The sequence below is a fragment of the Dermacentor andersoni genome, chromosome 2, assembly GCF_023375885.2.
Source record: "Dermacentor andersoni chromosome 2, qqDerAnde1_hic_scaffold, whole genome shotgun sequence".
Taxonomy (NCBI): domain Eukaryota; kingdom Metazoa; phylum Arthropoda; class Arachnida; order Ixodida; family Ixodidae; genus Dermacentor; species Dermacentor andersoni.
In genome coordinates, this window is record NC_092815.1 from 160845480 (window position 1) to 160866816 (window position 21337).

A 21337-nucleotide genomic window follows, 5' to 3' on the forward strand; every position below is an offset into this window, starting at 1 on the left:
TTTACCATCAACTACGAGCTGCGTAATCCTATCCCTAGCTTTTGTTCTTGAAGTGAGTGAGTTCACAACCTCCCATATTCGTCGCTGATTATTATATATGCTCTCAAAAAGATTCTGATAGTAGTACTGTTTTGCTTTTCTTAACTCAGTCGTTAAAAGCATTCCGATACTTCTTAAACTCTGTGAATGTATTTGGATCCTGTGAACGGATAAAATCATGGAATAACTTTTTTTTATTTTGATACGGTGATAAAGATCTGAATTAATCCAAGGTTTCTTGTGTTTTCTTCTATTACGACCGGACGGCTGTAATACAGGAAATGCGGCATTGTATGAAGCGTGTAGCAAAGAAAAGAATTTCTCGTGAACGCTGTCTGCATTTTCGTCGTTGTAAACCTCACTCCAGTCAATCAGACTGACCAAGTGGAAAAATTCTTTTTGTCTTGGAAGGTTTATGGCTCGTCTACCTTCTCTGTTAATATAGGGCTTGTCATAGTGCTTAGTAATTGAAAAAAGCAAAAAACTGGCAGATCATCACTAAGAGCATATGAAAATATTCCGCTGGAGATGTCTCGTGGACTGAAGTTTGTTATGCAAACATCCAAAACAGTGGCAGTTTGTTTTGTAAGTCTTGTAGGTTTATTTATATGGTTTGCGAAGCCATACGTAGATAACAGTGTCTCAAAATTTTCTACGTAAGCATCATTGGAACTTAAGTCGATATTGATGTCCCCCATAATAATGCAAGATGCATTTGAAAAGACAGGGGAAGCCAACAGTAAGTCCACAAACTCTACGAAACGACCTTTGTGCCCTAGCGGAGGGCGGTAAAGAGCGACCACCACTATTTTGTCGATACGCAAGCACAAACATTCAATATCGGCATTCATTACCGAGAAATCACTAAACAGTTCATAAGAAAAGGTATTCTTAAAGTAGATAGCCAGCCCTCCATCCTTTTTTTGCCTACGACAAAGTTGTTCAGACCGATAACCTGGAAAGTTTGGTTTTGTGTCATTATCTGAAAGCCATGTTTCAGTAAAGGTTAGAATATCGAAGTCAACTGATAACGAATGCAAAAAAAAAAAAACAGAAATGTCGTCTGCCTTTGGTCGAATGCTTCTACAGTTCGCATGTAATGCAGAAAGAAACTTTCCACAAGAAAACTCACGATTAAAAGCGTCAACTGTGTAGCATCTGCTGTTCTCCTCTGGGTTCATCATCATGAACAGGAAAGTCAATTAAATCACATTCAATTTAGTCTTCAGCAGTTGATTTTATCTAAGTCTCCTTCATGAGTAATGTGAATTATGTCGGAGTCTTCATCTTTACGTACAAGCACCTTGCCTCCAGTCGTCCAGGCAAATTTCCATTTGGCAGCCTTTTTCCTTTTAATCGCATCTGAAAGCAGTGCCTTGTTTTTTGGAGTCAAGTGTTCGTTCACAAAAACCGGGGTTGTTCCTTCAAGACCAAGCATAGAGCTGTCTATCTTATTTTTTCTGCACTTTGATAACAGCTCATTCCGCTGATTTCTTCTGACAAAGCGAACAACTATGTTCTTGACATCAGCATTGAATGTACGCACATAGTGACACGTGTCAATGTCAACCATGGTGTCAATGGTTGACAAGCGGGTCCTTTCCATCCGGGACGCCCTTAATCTCGAGGTTGTTGAGGCGCTGGTATTGCTCAAGCTCTTCACATCTTTGTGATAATCGGGCGTTTTCGCCTTTCAGTTCAGTGTACTGTTTGAGCAATTCCTGCATTTCAAGCCTCAAGTTTTTGATCTCATTAGTAGTATCTTTGACATCATTGCAAATATCAGTGCAGTAAGACACACTTTTCTTAAGCTCCCGCATTTCTTCCCGGAAGTCACGCCTCAAATTCTCGAGAGCCCTTGTCATCTCACGCAATTCTTTTATATTTGTCGTGTCCTGTTCCGAAGGCACGCCGCCCCCTTTTACAGTGCTCTTTCCAGTATCTTTTCCCGCCATTAGACATGAAAGCACATGCACAATACAGCACAGGCAACAACAGTAGATTGTTCGGCAGCAGTGCACTACAAGGATTTACAAAATCTCTGGCACAAACTTCCTCACCTGCGAAGGCAAAGAATGAATGGCGATCAGATCCGTGCTGTGTGTGCACCGCTGCCGAACTGTGCAATGCAGCCTGTGTGGCCTCTTTTGTAGCGTGCGTTGTCTTCGGGGCGTTGCTGTTGAGGTAGTCACGGGACCAAGGTTTCAGCGCAGGCGCACCGTCCGATGAACGCGTGGCAGTCTTCGGCGAAGATGGGCCTTGATAATCTGATGCGATCTGTAGCACTGCGAAGGCAAATAATGAATGGCGACCAGATCCGTGCTATGCGTGCACCGCTGCCGAACTGCCGAACACCGCTGCCGCCGGAGCCTAAGGCTGCAAGCATTTTACATGACTGTCATGTACAAGTCGGGGAAACGGCATACGGATGCTGACTGCCTGTCTCGATCGCCGATAGAGTCACCTGCTCCACCCGAAGAAGAATACTTAGCATTTCTTTGTGTTCTGGACACATCCGCCATCGCAAAACAACAACGGGACGACCCTGAGTTGCTTGAACTCGTCAACTACTTAGAGGGCAGATCTGCGAAACCTCCTAGCGTTTTCGCAAGAGGACTGTTGTCATTTTGTTTGCGAGCCAAAGTCCTTTACAGAAAGAAACTTTTCTTAGACGGGGTCCCCCTATCTGCTCGTCATTCCTGCAGCTCTTTGCACGGAAGTACTTCAAGCGTGTCACAACGAGGTGACTTCTGGTCACTTGTGCTACACGAGAAATTGGCCAGAGTGCAGCAAATGTACTGCTGGCCGAGACTTACCACAGCCGTGAAACATCACGTTCGCACTTGCCTCGACTGCCAGAGGCGCATGTCGCCTCCGTCGAAACCAGCCGGCCTCCTACAGCCCGTCCAGGTTCCTCGAAGACCATCTGATGAAATCGGAATGGATATTTTGGGCCCACTTCCTACTTCTACTGCAGGCAATCGCTTTGTTATCTTCGCAAACGGCTATCTCACACGTTACGCTGAAATAAAGGCAATCCAGAGAAGCGCAGCAGTCTAGGTGGCGCGCTTTTTTTTATTGAGCATGTCGTGTTGCGACACGGCGCACCAACCGTCGTCATAACAGACCGAGGAACCGCATTCACGGCTGCAATACCGAAACTCAGCAAGCATTTTTCTTCCTGGTGTGCTGCCTATAGGCAACACACCACCCACACACTTCTAAACGCAACACGCTGGTGTTGTCTTTATGGACGAGTGTTACCTTTAGGCAGCCCTCTACCACTGCGACCAATGAACAATGACATCGTCATAGAGTACATAGTGCAGTAAGAACAAAGGGCAGGTCAGACAGGACAAGCTCGTCCTTTCTCGACTTGTCCTTTGTTCTTAGTGCGCTGTGTATTCAGACGCTGTGTACTCTCACGATGAATTCCCAACATGACCAAACCAATACTTCCTTCTGAACAATAGCAGTGCGCTGTGAAGTCAAACTGGCATCATTTTTGCGCGTGCGCTGCAGAAGTGCGGGCCTTTGGTTTTGTGTCTACGGTGCTTTTGCTGATACAAGAATAAATCTGACATCGCACGACAGGGCAGAGTTGAGGTTCACCTCGATGTCGTTGACCAAAACTTCGGCAGGTCACATTACAGTAGGTGTGCAAGGCTGTGACGCTGATTGCAAGTGGTGAACTGTTTATTAAGATTAAATACGCAAGTGATAGAATGGAAACTATTTATACATACATGTAGTAGATACTGCGAGTCAAAAGTTACAATGATGCTACAATTTTGGTCTTGCAAGCTTTGCCGAATCTCTGCCATGCACGTACTTAAAGAGCTTCGCCGCCATCGCCTTCGCCCCATCGTTCGTCCAATCACACTGCGGTGTGCAGTGCGCAAGCAGCTCCAGGGTTGCGCAGTCCGGAGTTTCAATGTCTCGAGGTTATTTCCATAAATCCTTGTTGTGCAGCGGACCCCTTATTCTCACCATCTCGCAGGACACAGACCCCCCGCCCGAAGGAAAACACTTTTACGCTCGTTGGGGGCGTCTGGACCGTTCGCGAAATCTTTCGAAAGGGGTGCGGTCAAGAGGCGATTGGTTGACTTCAAAGCAACGCCACTGCTTCCGCGCATCGAATGGCAGAATTCCCGTCTCAGTTAGCCCGCTTATACGCGCTCTCCACAAACTAAGAGCTCCTCCCAACGGCTACAACTTTCTGCAGCCCGGCTTGTTTGTCGGGCAGCGCGTCTCCTTTTACAACCGCTGGCGCCTATGCGCGTAACCGGCCACGCAAACAATAACGCTGAAACCCCACTGGCAGGTGGCTGACAATCGGGGCAGCAGGGAGCCCGACTGTTGTTGAGCGATCGCGTGACTATACCACTCGGATAAATGATTGAGACAGCGAAAGTTGCACGCATGCGGTCGTCGAACTGAATGCCGTGGTTTGCAACTGCCGTTTATCGCATGTTATCGTAAGTTTCAGCTCACTTTGTACGCGTATCGCGACAGTCAGAGAGAAAGCTGCAAGCATCAGCTGTCAACGAACAGTCTAATGTCGCGACAACAATGCCCGTCTGCGGCGAAGCGACGTGATCGCATAGCTCATTGTAATATCCACGCGACGATGAGTTGCCCGAAAAAAAATATCACCGTTATGATCATCAGTAGCAACAGAAAAAAAGAAGAAAAGCTTCCCGCGGTTATTAAGCTTAACTACTTTCAAGTAGCTAAGCTTACCTAAGTGGCGTAACGTGCATGTACAGTGGCTCCATACTTCAGAGGAAATATAAGTTCCACAGTGTCCTCACAGAGAAAGGCTATGGGGTCTCAGTTCAATTCAAATCATTTTTATCTGACAAAAAGCGTACAGTGAATTTCCACGAACTGCTTTGACCCGTAGCCAAAAGCTCGTAATGGGTCCAGTAATGGGTAATGGGTCCAGTAATGGGTAGTAGGCCCAGTGCAGTAAGGCACGCAGGTATAGGTTTCATATTCGCATTGAATGATAACAATAGTCAAAGCTCGCAAGTTTGATCTTGTGTCAAGAAAAGGAAAAAGAACGAAGCCATAAAAAGAAAAAAAAAGAACACTGAACTAAACACATTGAACGCTAAAACATAATACACAAAAGGTGAACGAACGTGGTAGTTTGAGATTCTCGTTGACTCATTAGATAACAGAAATCTTCCCTCAGAGAACGAAAAAAGAAAGTCATACAGATATCAGCGTATTAATACGGAGAGAGGAGACCTGTCAAGATCCCGAACGGCGCGATGACATGTTATCTGTGCCGTGATATACGCCACGCACCGGCTACGACTGTCTAAAGCGACGCGACGGACGTTATGCTGCAGCAAACGCGAAAGTCAACGAGTCGGACTGAAACCGTGTACTCGGAGACCGCTTTATCGCGGCCTTTTACACCTTTATCAATTTTCCGGACTTTGTTTTTTATCTCCGGTCATGTGTGGGGCAGCCTCTGCACCGACTGTGTCAGCGGAATGCCGGTGAATGTTCGCGACGAGCGCGATAATGTTGCCTTTACACGCGCGAATTCGCCACGGTCCTGCAAGTCTGGATGTTTGGGGTTTACTTGTACTGCATGGCTGAAATATGTATGTGCGCTTGCGCTGTCAATTTTAACTGTAGCTAAAACGCGTTACTGACGGGACTTCTACGAAGAAACATATATAAGACAACCACGGCGTCGGTAACGCGCTTTTAGCAATAGATTACCAACTCGCCCAAGCTCACACCTTGTGAAATGTGCTATAGGGTGGCGCAGTTCAGCTCCGTCTGCACGTGTGTGCCTGAGTTGGTGCGTACGTGTGCAAATGCGTGCACGCGCACCAAAGAGAAACGTTTAGTTACCCGCTATAAGGACTTACGGATATGCATGACGCCCGACTGCGCTGAGCTTGCAGTCGCAAACGCGATTCCGCAAAGCAGTGATTCTTAGGGATAGGCGAGGACGCCAACGGCCTCTTTGAGAGGAAACTTTAGCTCGAGCCCAGCCCCGCCGCGGCCTATTCAAATACGTGTAAAACGCAGAAACGCTTTTCTGAGATAATGTACCCCTGGACCGATTTTAATGAAATTTGTTGCATTTAAGAGAGAAAGGTAAATTCAAGTGAGTGTTGCAAGCGGAATTTCGATTTAGGGCCTCAATTTTGTTAAAAGAATTTTCAAAAGTTCGAAAGTTCGAGAAAAATAAAAGCACGAAGTTTATAAATTAATAGCTCTGCATCAAGAACAGATGTTGCGGTTCTGCAAACGGCACCCATTAGATCATTCAAAGCGGGTAGATTGGATATGTCAATTTATATCCTACGGGAATTCGTTACGTTGCGTACAAGGGTTCTGTAAAAGATTATGCAATTCGCATAATTGTGGTATAGTTTTTGATTGCTGAGTTACAGGGTTGTAAACTTTAGTCTCGTTTTCTGAAAACTTGCGATTTTTGACATTTTTAAATAAAGAATTGGCGACCTAAATCGACAATTACAAACCAACAGTCACTAGATTTTAAGTTTTTGTTTTAAATACAACAAACCTCGTCAAGTTTGGTGCACTGGTTGTCGAGCAAAACGAATTCTCCTTTTACATATATTTAGATAGCACCCAAGCTAAAGTTTCCTCTTAAGATTAAAATTTTCATTCATTCACCTTGTAACGCAGTAATTCCAGCCTACAGCGATTATGGTACATGTCGGGGCCCAATAACGTTGAAATTAATCCAGTATAGCCCGTAACACGGCGTATCGATTCTCAGCCTTTTGGTTAAATATCAAAGTGGTTAATTGTTTTAACGCATCAGTAATGGAATATGCTTTCGCCAACGGTTGTCCCTGTTCTTTGTCCCAGCTTACACTGTACCTTATTCTGAAAGCCGTTCGTTCGAACCATTCTCAGAAATAGCGCTAAATATATGTTGTGCCAGGAATCGTGCCTTACAATAAAGTTATGTGGGTGAAGAATTGATGCGGGTTATGCAACGAGAAGCCACGGGAGAAGAAGCCTCCAATAATACTTGTATTGTCTTTAATCAGTAACCATTAGCTGACCAACTATTTCATGATTAAACTTATGGCGAGACGCTTATAGAAATTATAGAAACTAGCGCTTATAGAAAGCGCTAGTTTCAGCTGTTTGCGCTGCACCACCTAGAGTACCTTTTCCCGCTATTAAAAGAAAGTTCACAAAATTTTAAAACAGCCGATACTGCCTGAGCTGCGTGTTTCCATCGCTTATTCCTTTCTTGTTGAACAGAGTTTATATGTGAGACAAAAGTATGGTTATGTGGAAATAAATTAACTGAGCAAGCCATACTAAATCACGAGCAATACGAGAGAAAATCTATTCACACCATTTTCAGTCGATCAAACTAAAGCGTTGGGCCAATCAACTAACATACCACCATCTGAGGAACTGCGATAGGTGGAATTGCAAGGTGCATATATAGTAGTTTAGAATAACTGACTCTAATGGCGCTGCGTCTTATTTGACAAACAACAAATAGCAATGCCATGTGGAGCTGTATTCGTTACATGATGTGATATGGCTGGCCTGTTTTCTTCGCCTGTAATAATGAAATTCAATATTACACATGTTAAGTGCCTTTCTTTCTTTCTTTCTTTCTTGATTTCTTTCTTTCTTTCTTTCTTTCTTTCTTTCTTTCTTTCTTTCTTTCTTTCTTCTTTCTTTCTTCTTTCTTTATTTCTTTTTCTCAATTTTTAGGCGAATACTAGTGTTCTTGTAGCAAGAACTACCAAAATGGAATTCTACTACAAAGCAAGCAAAGCTTTAAAAAGACACTGGCTAACACTAACGCTAACAGAGTTGTAGCTGTGAACAACCGAAAGTTATTACATCTTGTTTGAGCATAAAACACACCATGAGAAGAAATAATGCTTTCTTTAATGTTACCACGTGCTAAAGATGAATTTTCGTGGCAGGTACTTCGATTCTCAGCTTTTCTCACATGCGGATGCTCATGAAATCACATTTATTACATGCACACACACACACACAAAAATTAAGTATCAGTACTCCACAAATTGATACCATTAATTTATCATTACGTTATGACTTCCTTATACACACGCAGGTCTCCTATATATGCGGTTATATGTTGTGCCCTTACAGATCCTACAACACTGTTAAAAGAGTTCGTCGCAAACGACGCAAAACAGGGCATATCACTTGCGAATGTTTCTCTTTTTTTTTTTGTCATTAACGTTATTTAGTATATATTTACCTGTATGCTTTGTATTTAGTTCTTAAAGTCTTAATTCATTTGCTGTGTGGTTCTATCAACTTACAAGCTTCATTACTCTATTGCTACTTCCGCTTGTATTGAATTCACAGATCATTCAATAAAATATCGGATCTCATAAGGTTAATTCACCGCTTGTTAAACACCACGAGTTCGAACAGAATCAGAATTTTTTTATTTTCGTCTGAGCTAGCTACGGCAATGCGCACGAACGGATTTGTTAACAGCGTGAATCCTGTCGCACATTTCCATAAATTTGAGCAGGCACTTCGAGCTGCTCTATATTAAAGGAAATGGCGTGTCGTGTGCACGTCATTTTCCGCAACTTATTAGTGTTTACTGTGCATTTGCCTCCGTTATGAATCTTGTACTATTACATACGACTAATGCGCTAATAGGGCAATTTCTATACTAACACAAAATGAGGAATAACATTACTGATAAAAATTATGAAAACACTACAATTCTTGTTTCGCTCTTTGTTTCGCTCTCTCTCTCTCTCTCTCTATATATATATATATATATATATATATATATATATATATATATATATTACGTGTAGAAAGACACAGACGAAAGAGGTTATTTACAGGCTATTTGCACTGAACTGGAGCCAGAGCACCAGGCCGACATTCACTCGCGCCAAGGGCACAGACCCACTTCGTCGTCGTTCTCGCTACGGCTCCTCCCTTGTGCATCGCTCGATGATATCGTAATACTATATATATATATATATATATATATATATATATATACACGGTGTTTTTTTTATTGCTGCATCAAACAAAGTCAACCTGTGTGGTATAGCACAATTCTGACCTTGAATTCAATTAGTCGATGAGGCTGATATTACTTCTACGAGCAATAAATTGGTAATTGTCTAATCAACAAAATTTCACTAATTCGATTTTTATTAATTAATTTAGAGCGCATATTGCAATCATCGAGTTGTAGATAGTGAGATTGCAGGGCATAATGAGTTCGAACGAGTTCTGAGGATGGCACCGGTTTCGAAATGTGCGCCATCAAGCTGGCGGCAAAAACGCACTGTTATTCCACTTACCTTTTTAAGGAAAACGCTTTTTTTATGCATTGAAGCACTAAAGCAACTAGGAGGCCAACGTATTTCGTCGGACCCATTGAAAAGTAATATTTCGAAAGGGGTGCAGTCCTGAGAATTCGTTCCACGTGGATATGCGCCTTGCAAACTCAGCAGCTACAATTCGTAAATTACAGTATGTGCAGTAAATTAGTTAAATTTAAGGTTAGTTAGTGCAATATGTTAATTATTCAATTCAGCATTTTGATTTCTTATAGAAGTAATGTCCGCCTCACCGAGTAATTTAGCTCAAGGGTTATAATTGCGCTGTCTGCCACAGGGAATTTAAAAAAAAATCTGGGGCAGCTGAATAGAGAAGCACCTGGAGCTAAAAGACATGCATTGCGCATTAAACTTGTAATCAAGGACGCAAACACGTCTCCTCCGTCAAGCGAACTCTTCCTCCCTATACTCCGCTCCATACCTGGTAGACAATGCTGCGCAACCTACTCAAGTTGTGCTGTCGTAAGTGTCTCAGTCCGCGCGTTTCGCTCGGTAAATTTCTTTTCTTCTGCGACGCTTCCTACTGAACTAGTACTTCGTTTATTACGACTACAGCTTCTGGACGCATGGTTACGCGAAATTACGCATTGCTTGGGCACCGTCGTGCTTGTATGTTTTGGTCGCGAGTGCAAGCGGTGCGATGTGGCTTCTGGTCGCAGAAATGTGTCATTTCGCTTATTCAGCGGTAAATAGGTTCAGATGTGCGACGCTTTCCATGCAATGAATGCATCGCTTTTTGAGACGTAAACGTAGGAGGCAATGTTACATAACAAGAACATGACGCCCACCTACACCTTTCTTTCACATATGACACTATATATAACTATTTTTGGGGGCCATGAATGCGCACGCAGTAAGAGAGGTCTCTCTAGCCAGCGCTGCGTTGACTGATTTTGATGAAACGGAGTGTATGGCGTTTCGTCCGTCTGCAACGGGATACCGTGCACCTAATGACGAACGGGAAGCCGTTCAATCGAATGACTGGTGTGACGAACGCAGATGCAAGAGGTCGAGGAGTTCATGAGCTACTACGACTTGCCCGAGTGGCTCCGAGCGCGCATCAGATCGCACCTGAACGCCCAACAGATGTACCTGCACGACAAGGACATCCTCTCCTCGCTGTCGGGCACGCTGCGAGAGGTGAGTGAGTCGCGCTCTCTCTTATCCGCAAGCTCGTGCATATATCGCAGGGTTGCGCATCGTCAGATTACGTTACTCGCTGAGAACTGACCTTGCTACGGAAGCATCTGTGTTTGCACATGTCGTGATGGTGTAACACAAAGGCCGGGACGCGGATCCCCAAAGCCGTTCGAGAACGCGAGCACGCTGCGCACAGAGCGATAACGACCAAAAGGCGCCCTTGGGTTAGTCTATGCAACATCATCATCATTATCACGATCATCAATATCATCAATGCTTTGCAGGATGAGGGCATCTTCTAGGTATCTCCAATTATACTCTCTTGCGCCAGTTGACCTCATCTTATGCCTGCAAATTTCCCACTTAGGTCGCACCAGCCAATTTTAGGCCGTCGATCGACTCCCTTCCCTTCGCACCCATTCTGTATTTATAGTAGACCACTGGTGACCTTCCTTAAGCATGATATTGCCTGCCTAACTCCACTTCTTCCTGTTAATGTTCGCTAGAATATCGTCTACTCACGTTCGCTCTCTAATCCACATTGCTCTCTTCTTGTATCCTAACGTTACGCATATATTTTGTTGCGTCGCTCGTCGCGCAGTCCTTAACTTCTTCTCAGACGTCTTCGTTGAAGTTCAAGTTATGCCCTACACATTAGTCAGCATAGCTGTGCTTTAATACAAGGATGCCAAAATGAAAAAAAAAAAAAAAGGCGTGACATGGACCGCTGTGCAGGCCAACCGTCGTGTTGTCATCGAGGCCATGATAACCAAGGCGCCTGCTAAGGACAGATGGCCTGACAAAGCTTGCAAAGAGGCTAGTTTGTTTAGCAAATACATAAATAAAAGCTAATACAAAAAGAAAACAAAGAAAACTAGCAAGCTTTGTGCCCGACAAAAGTGAGAAGAGGTGTTCGATGCAGAAGAAGGGCTGATGGTCGTCTATATGGTTGGAGGGTTTTCAAAGGGAAACGTTCTAGATTTATTCAGTCGCACGCACTTCAACGAATATCATTGAGATCTGCGCGGTCCATACGCGGGCCTTACGGCGTGGCTAAGAAATCTGTAATTTGTTCCCTAAATGAATTTTAGTACTGGCCTCCTATACACTATAGGCTTGCCCTCGAACGAATGGTTTCTACGCGCTTGTAACCACCCTGTCAATTGCCTAGTGTCAAAGTGTGGCTGCTTATTATGGCTACGACACTACGGTCAAATTATAACTACATCACTGTTGTGCAGACGGTGGATGTTGTCGTGTCGTCACATCTGGAGGCCTTCCGGCAATGGGGCCAACTTCCACTACTTCCGGTGCGCTGGTCCGCTGAAATAGAAGATGCAACTTTCTCACCGTGCTGTACACTATAGGGCCAGGCGTGGCAACATTCACTCGGCACATGATAACTTTTAGACTCTCGGTGCAGTATTGGCTTTTTCTGGCAGCTGTCTACAAGCGCGTACGGAGCACCGTGCCACGTACGACATCGCAGTTTCGCCGTGCTGTACGTTATGGAGTTTCATGTCCAAGATATAAAATATTTTTATAGTAAAAAAATGTCTGGTTAGCAGACAGTTCGATGAATGTCCGTTGCTTCTGATGTTTGAGGATAGTTTGCAGGATTTATATCTCGAAGCGACAGCGCTAAAAAGTATGTGGTGTACAATCCTAGAACGGCCGTAATTAATCATACCAACATTATTATGCACCTCTCTTGAGCGGTCTCTGTAAATACTCCAGCACCAGCTAAAAATTGCATATGTAAAATTATGGCGGGTCTCTAGGTGTTCGTTTTCAGCTGTTGTGATTTTTGACGGGAGCCTACAAAATGTATGCACAATTGTTTAGAACTGTTTTCTTCTTCTTTCTTATTTGATGCTGAATCTCAAGAGTATTTATCTGCTATGAGAAAGTTTTGTTTGCGTGAGGTGACTTTTGTGTCAGACTGGTAAGTAAATGGGGCAGCCCGCAGGTACCTCAAAGAGCAGCATTTCTTTCGGTTTGGTTCAGTACGAACGCGAGAATAAAGGTCCCAAAAGAACAGTTGGTGAGGATCCCTGATGGGTGAAGCTGATAACTGCAGCTGCAGCGAACAACACTTGACAAGTTCAAGTGTCTTGAAGCTCTTCAATGTGCCAGCAATAAAACTCCTCGTTCGTTCACCTACTGGAATTTCACAACAAAACCGAGAAACAAGATAAGGGTATATCCGAAAGTGCCTTTGTGTCATGCAGCATTCATGAGATAAGATCTGTATAGCCAATGTTAGCTAGTTGAGAAGGCGTCTCACGAGCAGTGAGGGCTGACTTGAGGTGGCGATGGAAACGCTCGACGAGACCATTTGTTTGCGGGTGATATGCCGCTGTGCTTAGCCGACTCATTTCAAAAAGGTGTACGAGCTCGGTAAAAAGTGATGACTCGAACTGTCGTCCCCGGTCTGTTATACGATAATGGATAGGACAGCCAAAACGTGCCACCCAGCTCGACAGGGATGGCTGTTGCTACGGTGGCGGCTGTGCTTTCCGTGATAAATTTATTTATTTATTACATGCTGCAGACGAATATGGTCCAAGCAGGACGGGAACTACAATTTACAATATATCTGTAATACACACACAAGAAAAGAACAACAAGAAACGTGATAGCACCTGAGGAAAAAACACAAAAAAGACATGATCGTCAAGTCGTACAGTGCGTCATAAGGTTCTGTTCGGCTATTCCAGTCGGACTCGCCGTGGTTGCTCAGTGGCTATGGTGTTGGGCTGCTGAACACGGCGATTCCCGTGATTTCGCAATGCGGGTTTGAAGGCGTAGCTGACGAACCGAAGAACGCATTTTCGCGTGTTTGCCTTATTAGAAATGTCGCCGCTTGTATACGATGCAGCTCACATTCGTGACATCAGACGACAGGGGTTGTATAAAGCAAAAAACGAGCGCAAATTGCGATGCAAATGCACCCGCAAACAAAACTCACCGCGGCAAGCTAAGACGTGGATTTTCAGCAGTTATTTTGCAGGCGCTTAGCTGTGCACGCCGACGCTGTCGTGTGTTTAGTCGTGTAGATTGGCGAAGCAACACAAAAATCAGGGACAAAAGGCGACGTACGTCTCCTTTTCCTTTTTCTGTCAGAGGCCATGTCACGTACCGCTACATTCGGGGCGCTGCCTCATAACGGCGTCGCCGGTGCGAACTCGTCTCGCGCCCGGTGCCTATACCTTGGCTCGCTGACAAGAGCGCTGTACGAGCGCGAACCCAGTGGCGTATATCAACATTCAAGCGCGGCCATACAAAGCGAGACACAGTGAGACATTCCGTGGCAAGAACACCCGGATGTACTAGCTTGTGCGAAACGTTAAGCAAAGTATTTTTCGTCAATACCGAAAAGGCGATTTCTACCGTGTGAGGAAGCGCGGAACGCCCAGAAAAGACGCAGAAACGAAAGGCCGTGGTGCCGCCACCTTGGAGGTCCCGCACCAGATCTCCTTAATTGATGTCATGGATTTTGAACGTGACTCCTCTCTCGAACCTAGATAATTTTTTTTCGGTTAAGATGGGCTAAGCTGTAGTTCAAAAGGAAGCAAATGCTACGTGTAGCAAGTTTAGAACCCTTTTACGCGGCCCGAACACACGATTAATGCTTTGAAATCAGTGACGTCCACTGACGTACCAGCGTTGGGTTTTCGGCGCGAAATTCGTGAAATGTAACTTTGGCGTTCGTTTTCTCTTTCTAAAAGTCAACCCATACGGTACAATCAAGGATAATACAATTGCCAAATAATAATATATCAGCCTACGCTGCTTTATTGCTTCTATTTAGCGTGCCTTTACGGCGCATCCAAAGATGACTTGGACGGAGGGGTCCAAGTTTCTACCCTAGCCTGCGGTACAGCACTGACTAACAACAGTTAGCTGAACGTGCATTAGGCGCCACTGTGAACGCTGAAATGTGAAGCGTGCCACTCGCTCACACGAGTAAACGCTGTGGTGCGCGGAATCTATCACACACTGTTGGCTCGCAAAGGATGTTCGAATTTCCTTCTGAACCGGGGGCATGTTAATGCCCTGCGGTTGATTCTTCGAGCCATTCGTACCATTTGGTCGCGTCTAAAAGTAGCGCTTAGCTTAGTAACTGCTTAGTAATTACCTTGCTTAGTCACTCCGGGGACCAATTGCAATGCATGCTCACTGACCTGGAGAGGCAAAGCAGAAGAGTGGGTCTAAAAATTAATCTGCAGAAAACTAAAGTAATGTTTAACAGTCTCGGAAGAGAACAGCAGTTTACAATAGGTAGCGAGACACTGGAAGTGGTAAGGGAATACATCTACTTAGGGCAGGTAGTGACGGCGGATCCGGATCATGAGACGGAAATAATCAGAAGAATAAGAATGGGCTGGGCTGCGTTTGGCAGGCATTCTCAGATCATGAACAGCAGGTTGCCATTATCCCTGAAGAGAAAAGTGTATAATAGCTGTGTCTTACCTGTACTCACCTACGGGGCAGAAACCTGGAGGCTTACGAAAAGGGTTCTACTTAAATTGAGGACGACGCAACGAGCTATGGAAAGAAGAATGATGGGTGTAACGTTAAGGGATAAGAAAAGAGCAGATTGGGTGAGGGAATAACGCGAGTTAATGACATCTTAGTTGAAATCAAGAAAAAGAAATGGGCATGGGCAGGACATGTAATGAGGAGGGAAGATAACCGATGGTCATTAAGAGTTACGGACTGGATTCTAAGGGAAGGGAAGCGTAGCAGGGGGCGGCAGAAAGTTAGGTGGGCGGATGAGATTAAGAAGTTTGCAGGGACGACATGGCCACAATTAGTACATGACCGGGGTTGTTGGAGAAGTATGGGAGAGGCCTTTGCCCTGCAGTGGGCGTTACCAGGCTGATGATGATGATGAAAAGTAGCGCTATCGTGTTTAGTTTATCGTCGGCACTGCCAGCTCCTTTGTCTTAAATGGGTATACAAATGCCGAATGGGGTTGCCGCAGTTCCAGTGCTGTTGGACTGGGATACATTAAGCGCATTAAGTTTGAGGCCGGTGACAAGAAAGACGTATATACTTATAACCAAGGCTATAATACTAAACTCAGTTCAGCCCTGCGAGTGGCATATATCCGTAACGCTTCAGGTTTGCTGTGACCCGTATAAAAAAAATGTAAACCAGCACGTTCGCTGTTTACGATGCGCACGCGATAAGTTCGAAATCTTATCTTCTGAAATATGTCGCTGCGGCACATATACAATAAGGAACTGCAGTCAGCAGTACCTCTACGGTAGAAATGATCGCAGGTATAACGTATAGAGCGAACCTATACGATTACGGCTGGTGGCATAATTTCGAATATTCTAGCCCGATGTACCCTCGGCCTCGATAAGCCACGACGTCAGGGTGGTATAGGCAGTGACCTACCGCAATACTAAATGGCGGGATGGTTGGTGGATCTCATATTACCCGTAGATAAACTCGTGAAAGCAACGGTGGTCACAGCCTGCGGGCTTATACGTAGTCGATCTGGCGTCGAACTCACTCCGATGATCCGACTAACAGTTCTAGGAAGAGATAAGATGGGTCCGCACGAAGTGGTGTGCACGTCAGAGCGCTTCGTAAGAAAACGCGCCAGCCGTTCCTCGTTGCGAAGATATTTGGCGGGGCCGTCCGGTGAATTATAGTTACTCTCTTCCTCACGTCTATATATTCTATCAGGGAAATTTCTCGTAGTACGCGCTTTTTGTTCTTTTTAAATTTCCTATACTCTGTAGAGTTGCCGTTCTAGTTATACGAAAGAAAACATATTCTGCAGGCGGCTATGTGATGTCTGTGATGACCATGTTGGTTTTCAATTAATCTTCACTGTTCACCTTTCACCCCGAACAATAAGTGCGGGCACGCTGAGTGCAGCCCAATGCGGAAACTAATGCCTCAGTCACAATACATTGTTAACGTGGAACTGGGGCACGAACTACGACAGCATATAGGAGCGGAGACAAGTCTTGACGGAGTCGCCAAGCCCATGAGAGCGCCGAAGCCAGCAGCGGGGCATCTTCGCTGCTTTTTCGAAGCTGCCACCCGCGTTGTTTTTCGTTAAGATACCTTGTGAAAGAAGGCAAGTGAAAATGTAGAAAGAAACGCGCAGATTTATTTTGTTCGAAAGGGTTCGTTATATGCTCGGAAATTACGAAGATCTGGTTACGATTGTGTAGCCGTCGAGAGATCGTCCCCCCCCCCCCCATCAAGAACCAGTCACGCCTTATCACCATTCGCAGTCGCATAATAAAAGAGTTATAGCTAAGCGAGCCAGCGTCGACAACACTGCGCATGTTTTACCGCGCATGCGCACTGGCGTCTACGCTGGATTGCTGGGCCCGCTGGCTCGCTTAGCTATAACTCTCTAATATTGTTGCCGCTTGATGACGAGGCCTATGGTCAGGTATCAACATAAAACTCTAGGTATTAATGAGATATTCCTGGCAGCTTTAAATACATTTTCTGGTTTCTGTTTTCGGCTCTCACGAAAAATTACGAAAGAACGTAACAGCCAGACTTGCAGTGCACACGACAATAAGAAATATACATAGCAGAAATATTTATGTCTTAACCCTTTGTGGTACAGTGGTGCAAATATGTACCACTTTTTGGGCACGTTTCAAATGCCCGTAATGAAACAACTGTTCAAATTGGAGCCAATTTTACTAGTGCTGCCATCCACCAAGGCATTTAGAAAGCTTTATGAGCGTTTTTATTTTATTCCGTCACGTGGCGAGAAGAGTAACTTAGTTTTTGCAAATGTCTTCATTGCGGTTCAGTACGTGCTGCTGTGGCGTGGGAAAAACTAACTCAAAACGCTGCTTCAACATGCCTACTAAGTGTATCCTTTTACCCGTTTACTAAATGGAACCTAGTGATTCATCTGCAACCATATACATACATTGAGGGCGCCCTAATTGTTCACCGTTTTGAATTGTCTGTTTTGGGCTCGCTTTTGGCTGGGGTTGTTAGGCCTAAGTGGACGGCTATCGCACCGGTAAATCGCACAGGCCGTGCATTTGCATTCTTTCTGAAAGCGGAGGTAATAGCAAAGGATTGTCGCTCGTAAAAGCAAGAAGGGGACAGCAAGCATATGGTAGGAGTTCCTGACGACATCAGACTTCTCAGCCGAGATCGTCACCCGTAGCGGTTGGCCTGTCGACAGAGGTGTAGGTGGGGCTCCACGACACAGCAGCAAGTTCGAACGAGATTTCTGTGCAGCAAATGCCAAGTTCCGCTATGTGTCGAATGTTTTTAGCCATTCCACAAGTGAACAGCAGCATTGACTTTGTAAATATCGTTCCTGTTACACATTGTCTCTTCATTTTAAACCGCCTGCGGACAGCGGTACAAATGTGTACCACATTTCATTTCTTCTAGTAAAGTCAGTGGTACATATATGTACCACTTTTATTTCGAAAACTGCTGCACCATGTTTCTTGAAAAACGTGTCAAACATTTTCTTTTGCCCTGCTGAATGCTATTCTTCAGATTTTATGAACGAAATTTCAAGGAAAAAGTAGCACCTCACAAAGGGTTAAACAAAGGTTCTCACGTCCACCTATATTAAAACCGTTCTATGTTCGTCTTGTCCACTATGAAAGTACGTCAGCCGATAGGATGTAACATTCACGCGATCGCACACAGGCACATTTCACTCCATCCTTCCTAGGACATTTTCCAGCTTACGTCGCCCCCTTACGAGACCGTCCAGTAGCCGTCGGTACCTCGCAACTCTAGCACCGCATCAGTGTCCCAGCATCCCTTGTGGCAGATGGCAACTACGTTGATGCCCCTGTTATGGCATTCAGCTATGAGCTTATCCGCGAGCTCCAAGTCTATAGAGGCAGTCGCTTCGTCCATCAGTGCCATCCTTGGCCGTGCGTAGAGCAGTCGGGCCCAGCTGAGCCGCTGCCGTTCTCCGGGAGACAACGTGTCGTACCACGCGGCGTCCATTTCGCTGTCGAGATCGTTGGCGCTGTTCAGAAGGTTCCTAAGGCCGGTGAGCTCCAGAAGTGAGACCATTTCTTTGTTTTCGTCGTCCAGCTCTTCGAGCCCCTTGCGACAACGGTCAGGAAAGGGGTAGCGAAGCTGCTTCCGGAGGCTTCCCACCGTCAGCCACGGCTGCTGCGGGAAGAACGCCAAAGAATGCAAGTTGGTCACGTGGACGCTTCCGGAGTCGACGTTCCGCAGGCCCTTGATGACTCTCAGCAGAGTGGTCTTGCCGCTTCCGTTAGGTCCCGTGATGAGCGCCGTCCGCTTGCAGTCGAGTCTCCACGTTAGCTTCTCGACGAGCACGCTACCGTCTCGCGGTGAACTGTACGTCACGTCTTGGAGCTCTACCGTGGGACAGTCATCGTCACTGGTGCCTTCTTCCATCGGGTGCTTGTCGTCGTCGGGAGCGTCGGCGGCGGCGCGCAATTCGCGTAGCTCTTCGCTCAGTGCCACCAGCTTTTCCCTAAGGGCCGCGATACGGTGCGTGTTTCCCGCGATCACAGCCACGCTGCCGGACAGGTCGACGAGGCTGCTGTAGCAGCTGATAAGGTAGATGGACACGAACGCGTTCTTGCTAATGAGCGATGCCAGTTCCGGTGGCGTCAGCGAATCGTACACGCCGGTGAAGATGGGCACAGCGATGACCAGAAGACTAAGGATCGCGCCGGTGTAGTCGAAGAGGTGGACGCCAAAGGCGAGAGGGAACTGCCTGTTCACGACGGACTGCTGAGCCTTGACCACGTCGTCCAATACGGCGTTCACGTTCTGTTCCTCCACGGGGTCCCCGTCCAGGAAGGCTATGGATTCGGTGTGGTCCCTGACACGCGCGTGCGCGTGCCTAAACTGGCCTTCTTGCTTCTCTTGCTGGTAGACGCGCGGAACTACCGGCGCCATCAGGAACTTGTTGAGCACCGTGAACACGACGAAGAACACGAACGTCGAGACTGGACCTATCCAGCCGGTGGCCACGTACGCTTGGTAGTTGTAGTAGGCCGTCGTGAATGGAACGATCAGCGCAGCCGGCAGGGCATCTGCCAGAGCCTTGCAGAAGCGGTCGACGTCCTGCGTCATTCGTTGATCGACATTGTCCAGGTCTCCGCCCAGTTCCTTCAAGATGTTAACGCAGTAGTAATTCTTGTCGGCAAAGTAGAGCCCGTGCAGGTGCTTGGTGATGATCTTGCGCCAGTGCACTCCTGTGGTCGACGCCAGGAAAGTGCGCAGAGCCCTCGTCTTGGATATGGCGAAAACGAGACTGAGACCGAGGGCCGTTTGGATCCAGAATCCGTGCAGGTCTTTGTTCCCCAGCACCAAGTAGAAGCGGCTGTTGGTGAGGCCCACTTGGTACGAGACGAACTCGTAGGTTACGACGAAAAACATCAAACCGGCGAGGAGCAGCGCCGCTTTCTTGTCCCTCACGAGAAGGGAGCAGAGACTCCAGAAGCGCCTCACGAGGAGGGTGTTGAAGCCGACGCTGCGCATCGCGACGAACACAGAGCGCCGGCGGCGGGGACTCGCACCGACAACGCGGAGTTCGAATGCTCCGCTATTAGTCGAGGATGCTGTACTGACGTCCGCGCTATCTTCGGGCAAAGACAATGAATAAGAGCGAACCATATTCGATTGTTTTCGGCGGCGCATATCTTATCGCATTTCAGAAGCCGCGCGTGGCCGGCATGGCCTTAAATCGCGGTATGACCATTCCCAAACACCGACTCCCGCGGATATTCGGCTTTTCAAAAGCAGTCGGCCTTATCAGCCGCCTTTGTTTCGTAACGACAAACGCGGTCAGACCTCGCAGGGCGGAGAAATTGTAGCGCGCCAGCCACCACGTGACGCGCGGTGCCGGCAGTTTGAGGAAGCACCGGTGTTGGTGTATCGGCCGTACAAAGTGCAAAGCTCGCTCACGTTGCGATCTGCGCGGTTTCCTTCGTGTCGCTTCCGCTTGCGGTACTCACTGGCGCACGATCGTGGTGGCCGTTCGCTTACTACTACGCTCCGTCTGCCTCGGCGTTCTCAATCGATGCCACAACCAAAACAGCGGAGCCCTCGTGGCGTGCTCAAACGCGAGGTTCGCCTTCGCATGTGCGAAACACGCGCGTCTCGGTGGTGAGACGCCGGCGTTACCGGTGTTGCCGGCTTTGCCCAGCGATGGCGAAACCTGTTTCCGTTGGAGGTCGCGCAAAAGCGCAGCAAAAAAGGAATCCGCGCATTTTGCCGGTAGCGAGGTTGGCGCGACATCTTTCGGCGTTCGCAAAAAATAGCGCTGGGTCGTGCGGCGAAGGCGCGAGTTTCGTACTTGTACTCAGTGAACGAAGTCGGAGCAACTACAACGGATAATTTCTGTCCCTAAATAGTCGCAGCATGTCACTACGTAGGTATGCCTGACAGAACATGGTCTGATATATATATATATATATATATATATATATACACGGGTGTGTGTGGCGTGAATAAATCTGAAGTGAGCGATTTTAAGGCTGCAGAAGTGGCTAAGCGAAGAGCAAATTTTATTATGCGAACGAACGAATTAAACATGTAGGAGACGTTTGGCGCCGCCACCGACGACTGATAAGGAAATAAGTTATGTTGGATTCCAAAATAAAATAGAACTATAGTGCTCGGCGGCACATATCGCACGTCAGGAGCCGTGCATGGCCGGCATGGTCTAAAGTCGCAGCATAACCATTCCAAACACCAACGCCCGCGGATATTCTCTTGGGCTTTTCAAAAGCAGTCTCTCTTATCAGCGGCCT

General features: G+C 46.4%; 1 protein-coding gene and 1 pseudogene across 4 annotated transcripts in view; one reads left to right on the plus strand and one right to left on the minus strand.

Moving 5' to 3' along the window:
- Window positions 1-21337, plus strand: part of LOC126540911 (potassium/sodium hyperpolarization-activated cyclic nucleotide-gated channel 3-like) — an 82349-nt gene that overhangs the window by 37199 nt on the left and 23813 nt on the right. For all 4 annotated transcript variants that reach the window (XM_055076077.2, XM_072286581.1, XM_055076078.2 and 1 more), the window contains one exon: window positions 10422-10562. In XM_055076077.2, the coding sequence (XP_054932052.1) occupies window positions 10422-10562 (141 nt within the window). The remainder of the gene's footprint in view (window positions 1-10421; window positions 10563-21337) is intronic.
- Window positions 16680-20682, minus strand: LOC126540521 (lysosomal cobalamin transporter ABCD4 pseudogene; annotated as a pseudogene).